Raw genomic sequence first — 12,582 nt, 5'->3', positions numbered from 1 at the left:
TGGACTACAGGCGCCCGCCACCTCGCCCGGCTAGTTTTTTTTGTATTTTAGTAGAGACGGGGTTTCACCGTGTTAGCCAGGATGGTCTCGATCTCCTGACCTCGTGATCCGCCCGTCTCGGCCTCCCAAAGTGCTGGGATTACAGGCTTGAGCCACCGCGCCCAGCCGATCACATTCTGGTTTTTATCCTTTTTAATTACCCGGCAACATTTTACCAGGAAACTAGAAACTCGTGAAAAGTAATAGTCGCAATGAAAATTAAGTACAAGATCAGCCAACAAGTCACGACGCAGGGGCCTATTTCCAGGAAATCAAACTAAAAACATTTTATACAATCCTCTCATTTTAATATGAAATGCTTTAAATGTAGGGTAATTATGGAAATGAGGCATTGCTGCAATTTGAGTTGTCATTAATTTAGCAAGTTTATCCTCTGACATTCACAAGATGCAAAAACAGCAAATCGTAAATTACTCTATCTCCAAATCAAATGCTTTAGTCTCATTTCAGCACACAATTTTAAACATAGCTGCATCTTTTCAAAAATACTAAATAAGAACACCACTACATCCTACACTTTTAGCACCCACAAACCCTATTCCTCCATCAATATGACAAAGGCTTTCATGCGAATATTCTAAATTCAGTTCAATGATACTGCATGACAGCACCCTCCTCACAGACTGCCTTTTAAAATCCTATGTAAGTTCTCTTAAATGGGCGGTAAGCCCAAGAAATTCAACGTGCACCAAATACTAGAAAGTGGCTCATATTTTTAACATCGACCCAATGTACTTGCTACGTGCCCACAGGGCTTTTTAAAGTAACTTTTAACAAGTTGACAGTCTAACTTGGAACAAATACATGTGATACACAATAACTGCCAACTAGCAAAAAACCAGAATAAAGACTTTATTTGAAGATGCCGCATTTCATTTTTTGACTATCAAGACACCACCGGACTAAAACTAAAGCTTCACCCCATTCCACAAAGCAGCTCCCCACCAACCTCTACAGCAGCGATTGTTCTCCCCAGGTCCGGCTCAAAACCATCACCCAACGGGAACGTTCCTTCTTTCAGCAGATCCTGCACCTGGATCTGCTCCTCTCCGGTCCTGGGGCCACCAGGTCTCAGGAGTCAGGCCTGATGCCCTTCTTTGTCTCCTCCGTGGCTTCCTTCACTAAGAGACCAACCCTCCCTAATCACAGCTCTTCCCATCGCCTTTGGCACTGCAGGCTGATCCTTCACGTGGAGAAGCGAGATAGCACCATCTGAGTTTTCACGTCTACTCGCTAGAAAGAGACTGATCTGACACCCTCTCTTGTCCCAAGTGCAAACCCCAGCTCAGCACATACGCCCACTCCTGCACCAGCCAAGCATGACCCACCCAGGCGCTGGGTCACCTAAAGGGACTGGGTGAGGGCAGTGACAAGGGGGGGGAACCCCAGAAGAAGAGGAATGCCGTGACCGTCCTTGATGCCACGTAGTGAGGCGTTCGACTTCTCCAGGTCTGGGGCACTTTTCCAATTAATTTCAAGATAATGTCATGTCAAAATCTGTGACTAATTTTATGATGGTTATACAATGTATAAGTACTTGTACAATTCGATATTCTTCAAGTGACCAGTTGGAAATAGCCATGCGAAACTGGCTTCCGTATGTTTTATTTATTAATTATTTTTCAGGTCAGACAGGTAATGTGCCCACGTCCTAACAAGGTTCCAGGGTGGCACATCTCACATGCCGCCACGTGAAAACACCCAATTGTCAGGCTCATGAACAACAAAAGGATCTCCGGATGTTTTTATAGGGGCTAAAACATTTATGTAGTAAAACGCTTTGGTGGTTACAATTACTTTTTCTCCTGGCACATGTGCAGAGGCTGTGATCCGTAACACCTGCCATTCACAATGCACCTCTCAGCAGCTGGGGCATGGTAACCCAGGCACGTATCCATGCTGGCAGCCAAAATGAACTACAAAAAAGTACAGGGGGCCAGCCACGGTGGCTCACATCTGCAATCCCGGCACTCTGGGAGGCTGAGGTAGGCGGATCACCTGAGGTCAGGAGTTCAAGACTGGCCTGGGTAACATGGCGAAACTCCCTCTCTACTAACAATACAAAAATTAGCCAGGCATGGTGGTCGATGCCTGTAATCCCAGCTACTGGGGAGGCTGAAGCAGGAGCATTGCTTGAACCTGGGAGGCAGGGGTTGCAATGAGCCAAGATGGTGCCACTGCACTCCATCCTGGGTGACAAGAGTGAAACTCCATCTCAAAAAAAGAAAAAAAAAGTACAGGTAAGAACAAATTAAGGGACCCAGGCAATGACCACCAAAAGCTGCTAATCTTACAAATTAGGGGGGACACCCAGACATTTTCACCTCTGCACGCACCACCACCTATAAGGCAGTTCTGGCAAAAAAGCAAAACAAAGCAAAACAAAACACACTTGAGTTGATGGAATCCCCGGGTCTAGTCACCAGTTTACAGAAATGACAAGGGGAAGGGACATAGTGAACAGATGCTGGCAGAATCCAATTGCAAAGGCAAGGTATGGGGAACTACACAGGACAAAAGACCCCATGAGAAAAAAGCAGCGGGTACCGCGCCTGGGGGCTCACGCCTGTAATCTCAACACTTTGAGAGGCTGAGGCAGGCGGATCACTGGAGACAGGAGTTCGAGACTAGCCTGGCCAATATGTGAAACCCCGTCTCTACGAAAAACAAAAATTAGCCGGGTGTGGTGTTGCACACCTGTAATCCCAGCTACTTGGGAGGTTGAGGCAGGAGAATCGCTTGAACCTGGGAGGCGGAGGTTGCAATGAGCCAAGATAGTGCCACTGCACACCGGCCTGTGCGATAGACAGTAAGAAATTATTATTCATTTTTTAGGTGTGATAATGACACTGCGGTTTTTTTTTTTTTTAAGAATTCTTATCTTCTAGAAATTTTGATTGAAATATTTATAGACAAAGTAAGATGACATCTGTGATTTGCTTCTAAATAACTGGGGCAAGGGGGAAAGGTGAATGGGGGTGAAGATAAAGAAGCCTGCCACACGATGATAGCTGCTGAAGCAGGCAACAGCCATGTGGTAGCTTGTTACTCTATGTCTATGTTTGAAATTGTCCATGATAAAAAGTGTGTTTTTAAAAAAGCAGCTGGATGGTGGCTCACGCCTGTAATCCCAACACTTTAGGAGGCCAAGGTGGGAGGATCGTTTGAGGCCAGGAGTTCCAGACTAACCTGGGCAACATGGTAAGACCCCGTCTCTACATAATTAAAAAATAATTTTAAAAAGTAAGCACGTTCACTTCAGAAAACATGGAAAACACAGAAAAGTATAAAGAAAAAAAGACACCCATATGAATCTTACCACTCAAAGTTACCACAAACAGAAGTCTTGTTCTCATTGTAATTATTCAAGCAATCCACATTTACTATAAAAATATTGGGGGAAAAGTTTGCAGAGAAAGAGAGAAAAGCAAGTATGGGATACACACAGGGTCTCAGGTTCATGAGAAAAACAAATTTTTTGAATTTTGAATTGGGTAATTGAAATTCAAAATTAAGTGGCATCAAGAATTCAGCTGGGGCCGGGCGCAGCAGCTCACGCCTGACATCCTAGCACTTTTGAGAGGCCAAGGCGGGTGGATCACCTGAGGTCAGGAGTTCCAGACCAGCCTGGCCAACATGGTGAAACCCCATCTCCACTAAAAATACAAAAAATTAGCTGGGTGTCGTGACGTGCACCTGTAATCCTCAGCTACTCAGGCAGGAGGCTGAGGCAGGAGAATCGCTTGAACCTGGGAGGCGGAGGTTGCAGTGAGCTGAGATCACACCCCCACACTCCAGCCTGGGCGACAGAGTGAGACTCCGTCGCAAAAAAACAAAAACAAACAAACAAACCAAGAATTCAGTTGGACACATTAACTATGTAAAAAGGGAAAAAGAGGTCAGACGCGGTGGCTCACGTCAGTAATCCCAGTACTTTGGGAGGCTGAGGCGGGTAGATCACGAGGTCAGGAGATCAAGACCATCCTGGCTAACATGGTGAAACCCCATCTCTACTAAAAATACAAAAAACTAGCCGGGCGAGGTGGCGGGCGCCTGTAGTCCCAGCTACTCAGGAGGCTGAGGCAGGAAAATGGCGTGAACCCGGGAGGTGGAGCTTGCAGTGAGCCGAGATCGTGCCACTGCACTCCAGCCTGGGGAACAGAGGGAGACTCCATCTCAAAAAAAAAAAAATTAAGTGACATCAAGAATGACAGCACACACACACCTCACCCCTACTTCCCCATAACCGAAGAAGGCTGTCTGAATTCCCCCCCATGACAGGTTCATGGTGCTTTTAGGACACCAGGCTAAATCGATGACACTGTTTTTCTCCTACGGAAGCTGCAAATTCATTTAGTCATTAATTTGTTCACTCAACAAACAGAACTCAGTTGCTGTGTACCTAGTACCAGCCAGTGCCTGCGCTAGGTCTCTGGTGAAAGATCATAAATTCTCGGCCCCAGCCACAGGCAGCTTATGGTCTAGGAGAAACGCTATGACGGAGACCCGGGCAGTTCCTCCAAGTCAACACCAAGCAAACCTGAATCAAAATCCACGCACTCTCCCCTGTGCCTGCGGGCTCTGGCAAGATGCTTACCCACCACGCATAGTGTCAGACACCCAGTGGAGCGAGATCAGCTCTAAGCTGGGTCACAAGTCATTTTTTTTCCCCCGCCAATAATTAAAAATATTGAAGATTTTGAATTATATACCTCCAGTAACAAACGGGTGAATTCTGGCATCCTTCCTCAGCGGGAGCCGTACAGGAAGCGTGTGTGGCATGCACCTGTCCCAAGGTGAAGAGGGCAGCCCCGCACCACACAGCTTTGGAAAATGGTGTGGGCACCAACACAACATAGACCTCCCACCAAATCCAAGCATGTCCAAGGCAATCACATTCCAATGCAGCAAGAGAATTTGTAGTTTACAATAAAGAAATTCACAAGTTCCAGTAGCAATGGCAATAGCAGGTACCAAAGCCCGAAAGAAAACAGACACAGTAATTCCTGACATTCGGTGATGAATTTCCCATTTAGGGTGACAAAAACTTAAGCATCTAACTTCCTTGCTCTGAAATCCTTAAAATTTCTTGATGACTTTCAACATAACAGGCTTAAGAAGCATTTTTTGTTTTTTGTTTTGTTTTGTTTTTTATTGAGATAGAGTCTTGCTCTGTCGCCCAGGATAGAGTGCAGTGGCGTGATGTCAGCTCACTGCAACCTCCGCTCCCGGGTTCAAGCGATTCTCCTGCCTCAGCCTCCCAAGGAGCTGGGACTACAGGTGTGAGCCACCACGCCCAGCTAATTTTTGTATTTTTAGTAGAGACAAGGTTTCACCACATTGACCAGGGTGGTCTTGAACTCCTGAACTCAAGTGATCCACTCACCTTGGCCTCCCAAAGTGCTGGGATTACAAGCATGAGCCACCACGCCCAGCCAGGCTTAAGAATCTTTAGCTAACCAGGCAGGGTGCAGTGGCTCACGCCTGTAATCCCAGCACTTTGGGAGGCTGAGGCGGGAGGATCACAAAGTCAGGAGATCGAGACCATCCTGGCTAACACGGTGAAACCCCGTCTCTACTAAAAATACAAAAAATTAACCGAGCATGGTGGCGGCGTCTGTAGTCCCAGCTCCCAGGGATGCTGAGGCAGGAGAATGGCGTGAACCCGGGAGGTAGAGCTTGCAGTGAGCTGAGATCGCGCCACTGCACTCCAGCCTGGGCGACAGAGCGAGACTCCATCTCAAAAAAAAAAAAAAGAATCTTTACCTAACCAAAAAGAAGTTTATAACAGCCTGTACTACATATGTGACTACTTAGGTATAAGTTTTCTAAAATTAAAAAAAAAAAAGTGAGGCCGGGTACAGTGGCTCACGCCTGTAATCCCAGCACTTTGGAGGCCGAGGGGGACAGATCACAAAGTCAGGAGATCGAGACCATCCTGGCTAACACAGTGAAACCCCGTCTCTACTAAAAATCCAAAAAATTAGCTGGGCGTGGTGGTATGTGCCTGTAATCCCAGCTACTCAGGAGGCTAAGGCAGGAGAATCACTTGAACCCGGGAGGTGGAGTTTGCAGTGAGCCATTGCACACCAGTCTGGGCAACAGAGCGAGACTGCGTGACAAAAAAAAAGAAAAAAGAAGCAAACAGCTCTTTTCTAGGAGGGTGGACGTGGACATCCACTTAATGTTTTTCCTTCTGCACATGTGCTTTGTTCTTATAAATTTTACATTGCTGCCTACACAAATATTGCTCACATGTGCAGGTGAAGTCAAATAAAAACAGACAGGCACAGTGCGCCGAGCACTTCACACACATCTAATGCACCAAGTCAGCGGGCGGGCATCCGTGTAGCCTGACAGCTCCACCACGATGCCTGGTAATGCACCCACCGAGAACACGAGCTCCCTGGAGCATAAATGTGCAAGGACTGTATACACTGATAACACTTCATAAATAACAAACCTGCTACTGGCCTATTCGTAGACGATCTGAGGTCGAATTTTTTTCCCCTTGAGTTAGAAAAAAAAAAATACTGTGAAAACCTCCTTCAAGATTCACTAAAGCTGGGTCTGACTGGGGAGTGTCCCTGTTTCCATGGCTGGAGCAGGAAACCTGAAAACAAGACTGTTTAATGGAAGTATTTGGTGAACCTGAGTTACATAAAAGTGCATCTGTAAAGTAGGCCTCTCAGGGGGGCCTGGGGAGCCTACCTGTCATTTTCTTACTGGAGGGGACAGTGGCCAGCAAATGCATTTAATGGCCCCAAACGGAAGAGAGTATATTGGTTATGGAAAAGAGAGAACAGAGTAATAACTGAGGCAAAGAACAACTTTGTTATCTCCTGAGTTCTGATTTTACCAAAATGCACACCTTTCAGCACGGCTAGGAAAAGGTATACTTCCCCCCTCAGGCCCCAAGAGGGAGTGAGTCATTGTTGAGGTTGCATTGTAAATTATTCAATGCGATATTTGTAACCAAACATGCCAAGGCTCTAAAAATGGGGAGAAGTTTACAGACACAAACTTTGGGCTCTGGGAATTACCCCAGCAAAAATTCCCCAGACGCAAGGCGTTTATAAAAGGGAGTAATTAGACAGACAACCCTGGAACAAGAACCACATTGAAGAAATATAAACACTGGTGATGAGTTAGAGGCAATCACGAAATAGAAAAAGAAAGTGGCTCCAGAGGAAATGAGTAATTAAACAGGCTTTCTCCTGATCAACAGACCTTGAGGTCCAGGGCAGAGCAGAGGGTGCGGAGGGCAGGCGGTGGAACTGGAAAGGAGGGAACCGGAATGGGCGGGAGGTGACCACGGGATGCTTTGAAAAGGCACCAACAAGCCTGGGCAGCCATCCAGGCCCAGGTGGGTCTCTCTGCCCCGGCGACCTCAGGCCCAGGGGAATCTAATTCGAGCTTGGGGTCCTGCTACACCATCCCAGGAGCACTCACTGGCGAGGTAAACTGAGGCACGGGCTTCCTGTCCTCTCCCCTCCCTACCAGGCCTCTGCTCCTTCAGCACAGTCCAAACTCCTAGGGACCTCGCACTTCCCGGAGCAACACCTTTCCCACTGTCCTGGGTGAGTGTGCTGGGGTTCCCCAGGACCCAGACTGGATGGGGTGGGGGTGGCCCAAGGGTCCAGACCAGACAGAGTCAGAGGTGGCCACTGGGGTCCAGGACAGCAGGAATCAGGCACTGAGGTGACTTGAGGCCCTGGCTGGTGGGGGTCGGCGGTAGTCCTGAGAACCAGGCCAGGCTGGGGTGACCCTGGAGTTCAAGCTGGTGGGGGTCCAGGGTGACCTGGAAGGGTTGAGGGTGATCCCCAGGCCCAAGCAACAGGGACTGGGGTCAGGGTGACCTCAGTGACCCAGCTGGGTGGAGCTGGGGTGGGAGTGGCCCTGCGAGCCCAGGCTTGTGGGGTTAGTGGTCAGGGGTGGCCCCGGGGGGGGGGGGGGCCTAGGAAGTGGGGGTCACGGTTGACCTTGCCTGTTTAGGCGGGGTGGGGACGTAAACGACCCCAGGAATCCAGGCCAGTAGGAATTAAGAATGACCACGGAGTCCAGGCCAGTGGGAGCTGGGGGGCAGCAGGGATCTGGGTCAGGGGTGACCTAAGAGGCCCAGCCAGGTGGGCTTGGGGTAGGGGTGGCTCCAGGAGCCCAGGCCAGTGGGAGATGAGGTCAGGGGTGACCCCAGGAGCCGCGAGGTGTGGGTAGGGGTTGACCCCAGAGTCCAGGCCGGTGGAGGTCGGAAGCGACGGGGTGTCCAGGCCGGGGAAAGTGGAGGAGAATCCTCCGGCCGGAGGGTCCAGAATTGGGGTCTAGGTGACCCCAGGGACCCAGGAGGCGGGGGTCGGGGTGGACCCCGGGGTCCAGGCCGGTCAGGGGTTACCAGGGGTAGCTGGGGGTGGTGGGGGTTCAGGCCAGGTAGGCTGTAGGGGGATCCCCAGGCCTGGGTCTCAGAGATCGAGGTCGCGGGTGAGCCCCGGGTGCGGGCGGCGGGGGTCGCGGGGGGCACTCACTGCTTGGGCAGCTGCAAGGCGGGCGCGCCGCGCCGCTGGAAGGCCCCGTCCACGAAGACGCCGTTCTTGCCGAGGCAGCGCAGGTAGAAGTGCGGCTCCTGGAAGCTGAGCTGCAGGTGGCGCCGCGAGATGAAGCTGGACAGGCCCATGCTCAAGTCCACCGAGCCCTGCGACGAGTTGCGGCCGATGGTGACGCTGGGCTGGCGCATGAGGAACTCGAACTCGCGGCCCTCCAGCCGCGCCAGCGCCGGCCCCGGGCTCTGCCGCACCGAGGCGGCCGCCGCGGCCACCAGGGCCGGCGCCGCGCCCGCGCCCCCGGAGTCTCCGGATACCCCGGAGGACCCCCCGGAGGAGCCCCCAGAGGAGCCCGCGCCCGCGATCGCGCCCGGAGGCAGCGGCGGCGGCGGCGGCAGCGGCGGCGGCGGCCCGGGCGGAGGCTGGGGCTGCGCTGGGGCCGGCGGGGGAGCGGCCGCGGGGAAGGCGGCGGCGGCGGCGGCGGCGCACAGCACGGGGCTGCAGGGCGCCGAGCGCAGCGCGAGCAGGGCGCGGGCGCCGCTGTCCTCGCCGACTTCGGCCATGTTCGCGCGGCTCCGAGCGGCCTCCGGCGGCTGCGGCTGCAGCGGCGGCGCGGGGGGCGGGGAGGCCGGGGCGCTGGGCGGGCGCGGAAACCCGGACCAGATCGCGCCGGCGCGGAGCGGAGCCTCCCAGCCCACCGTGCGCCTTGCCAGTCAGCCGGTCCCGCCCAGCGCAGCCCACGGGGCGCGCGCCAGCTGGGGGCCGGGGGCGAGGCCTGTGCTGGCAGGGCTAGGGGGCCGCCCCCGGAGAGCTGGACCCGGCGCACCTAGCCCCCTGCCCGCGGGGCTGCAGGCGGTGGACGCCCTTTCCTCCATCAGGAGGAACAGGGGACCCCTGAAATGCCCATCCGGAAAGTTTTGAGCCTAGGTCACTGGAGAAAGGGACAGATGACCTCAGCAGTCTCTCCGCCCCAGCCACTCCAGCCCCCCAACCCTAAAGTGTAAGATAGATAGAAGATAAAATATATGTGTATTATATATAATACATACGTTTATATTTTAATCTCGCTCTGTCGCCCAGGCTGGAGTGTAGTGGCACAATCATAGCTCACTGCAACTTCCACCTCCTGTGCTCAAGGGACCCTCCCTGCCTCTGCCTCCCAAGTGCCACCACGCCCAGCTAATTTTTTTACTTTTTATAGAGACAGGGTCTTGCTATGTTGGCCAGGCTGATCTCAAACTCCTGGTCTTAAGAGATCTATCTATCTCGACCTCCCAAGGCACTGGGATTACCCATGTGAGCCACAATGCCAGGCCTGATCATTCTTAAACCCTCAGATTAAAAGTCATCATACTTTACTGTAACTGAAGACCACTTGAGATGGATACCTGAATCCCTGATCCCTTCTTTCCTTCCTTCCTTCCTTCCTTCCTTCCTTCTCTCCTTCCTTCCTTCCCTCCTTCCTTCACTCCCTTGCTGTCTTCCTCCCTCCTTTCTTTTCTTTTTTTCTTACTTTCCTTTCCTTTTTTCTTTCTCTTTCTTTCTTTCTTTTCTTTCTCTCTTTCTCTCTCTCTCTTTCTTATCTCTTTCTTTTGAGACAGGGTCTCACTCGGTCACCCAGGCTGGAGTGCAGTGGCACAATCATAGCTCACTGCAGCCTCGACCTCCCAGACTCAGCTGATTTTCCCACCTCACCCTCCCAAGTAGCTGGGACTATGAGCCACCATGCCCAACTAATTTTTAATTTTTAATTTTTTTTAAATTTTTTATTTTGAGACAGAGTCTTACTCTGTCATTCAGGCTGGAGTGCAATGGTGCAGTCTCGGCTCACTGCAACCTCTGCCTCCTGGGTCCAAGCAATTTTCCTGCCTCAGCCTCCCAAGTAGCTGGGATTATAGGCATCTACCACCACACCCAGCTAATTTTGGTATTTTTAGTAGAGATGGAGTTTCACCATGTTGGTGAGGCTGGTCTTGAACTCCTGACCTCAGGTGATCCACCCACCTCGACCTCCCAAAGTGCTGGGATTGCAGGTGTGAACCACCTCGCCCGGGCTTTTTAAATTGTTTGTAGCGACAGGGTCTCGTTATATTGCCCAAGCTGGTCTCCAACTCCAGGGCTCAAGCAGTCTCCCACCTCAGCCTCCCAAAATGCTGGGTTACAGGCATGAGCCATCGCGCCCAGCCTATCTCTTTTTCTTTTTAGAGCCCTTCATTCACTCATTCGATACGCTAGATCCAGGCAAGACAGATCTGAGAGAATGCCCCAGAGAGAAATGTTAGCTGAAAACAGGGAGTGGCAAATGGCATCACTGGGATCCCTTTGGGACTTCAGTAGCCTGGTCCTCCATTGCCAATTCAGATCCCCCTAAAAAGGTGGTGCAATTTCCACATTTCCCTCATTTATGAATTATTAAGGGCGGGAAAGGAGACACAGTTCCCACCCTGATGGAGATTATAGTCGAGGGGGAGATGCAGATATTAAATCAAAGACACATCTAGTAAAAGTAAAATCAAGTCACAGCTATGATACATCCGGTAAGGGACTAGTGCATGGTGACGTGCGAGTATAGATGAGAGACTGGGCCTGTCTAAGGCGGGAGCTTCCCTGACCCGCACACACTGTGTTCCAATCTGGGGCTGAAATAGGTATTAATCTCATCTCTCAGTCTTGAATATGTGCATGCAAACAGAGGTAAGTGGGAGGCAAGAAAAGCATTTTTTTTCTTTTTCTTTCTTTTTTTTTTTTTTGAGACAGAGTCCCCCTCTGTCGCCCAGGCTGGAATGCAGTGGCACAATCTCGGCTCGCTGCAAACCTCCACCTCCCGGCTTCAAGCCAGTCTTCTGCCTCAGCCTCCTGAGTAGCTGGGACTACAGGCGTGCACCACCACACCCGGCTAATTTTTGTATGTTTATTAGAGACAGGGTTTCACCATGTTTGCCAGGATGGTCTTGATCTCTTGACCTCATGATCCACCTGCCTCAGACTCCCAGAGTGCTGGAATTACAGGCACTTTGGCGTGAGCCACGGTGGCCGGCCAAGGAACGCATTTGTAGCAGGAGCAGAACTAGAGTACCTGCTTGATTGAGGTGGGGAGGGTGGTAAACAGAGTTGGGGGCCCCTCCCTGAGGTCTAAGGGATGCCTGATTAGAGAAGTGGCATGGGACTGTCAGGGCAGTGCCCCTGCCAGGAAACTGTGTGTGATAAAGAAGGAAGTATGGGCCGTGGAGGGGTAGGCAAGTGGCCACTTTGTGTGGAACCGAGTGGCCATGTTCAGCTGAACCAGGTTAGGCTAAGGAGGGAAGAAGGGCCGACATGGGTCTTATAGGATCTGGGGCTGATCTGAGAGTAATGGGAAGCCACTGAGGGGCTTTAAGTGCAAGACGGCAGGCACACCAACGTGCAGTATCTGAAATGCAATCACTCCAGCTACCATGGGGATCCGGAACCAGAAATAGGCCAGAATGACGGCGGAAGTTCCTTAGGAAGCTGGAGACCAGCAAGAGAAGCGAAAGGAGAGAGGTGCAGAGAAGCAAAAGGATGCAGGAGATACTGATCTTCTGCAAAGGCATTTACACACACACTGTTGGGGGGAATGGAAGATGGGGCAGCCTCTGTGGGAAACATCATGGAGGGTCCTCAAAAAGTTAAAACTAGGCAGGGTGCAGTGGCTCACACCTGTAATCTCAGCATTTTGAGAGGCTGAGGTGGGTGATCACCTGAGGTCAGGAGTTTCAGACCAGCCTGGCCAACACGGTGAAACCCTGTCGCTACCAAAAATACAAAAAAAAAAAAAAAAAAAAAATAGCGGAGTGTGGTGGTGTGCACCTGTCCCAGCTACTCAGGAAGCTAAGGCATGAGGATTGCTTGAACCTGGGAGGCAGAGGTTGCAGTGAACCGAGATCGCGCCACTGCACTTCAGCCTGGGTGATAGAGCAAAGCTCTGTCTCAATAAATCAACAAACATAAATAAATAAATAAACTAGAG

The 12,582-nt window shown here is 51.3% G+C and overlaps 1 protein-coding gene and 1 non-coding gene across 5 annotated transcripts in view; both read right to left on the bottom strand.

The window, feature by feature from the left end:
* Positions 1–9,195, bottom strand: part of FOXK1 (forkhead box K1) — a 97,595-nt gene extending 88,400 nt beyond the window's left edge. For all 4 annotated transcript variants that reach the window (XM_023188444.3, XM_023188445.3, XM_023188447.3 and 1 more), the window contains exon 1: positions 8,580–9,195. In XM_023188444.3, the coding sequence (XP_023044212.2) occupies positions 8,580–9,157 (578 nt within the window). In that variant the 5' untranslated portion in view covers positions 9,158–9,195. The remainder of the gene's footprint in view (positions 1–8,579) is intronic.
* Positions 1,686–1,793, bottom strand: LOC111523735. The gene has a single exon (XR_002725602.1). It is a non-coding gene; the product is annotated as a small nucleolar RNA U13 (small nucleolar RNA).
* Positions 9,196–12,582: the final 3,387 nt, after the last annotated feature.

Source organism: Piliocolobus tephrosceles, chromosome 8 (genome assembly GCF_002776525.5).
Source record: "Piliocolobus tephrosceles isolate RC106 chromosome 8, ASM277652v3, whole genome shotgun sequence".
Lineage (NCBI taxonomy): Eukaryota > Metazoa > Chordata > Mammalia > Primates > Cercopithecidae > Piliocolobus > Piliocolobus tephrosceles.
The sequence above is the reverse complement of the archived record's forward strand: the minus strand, read 5'-3'. Positions and strand labels throughout refer to the sequence as shown.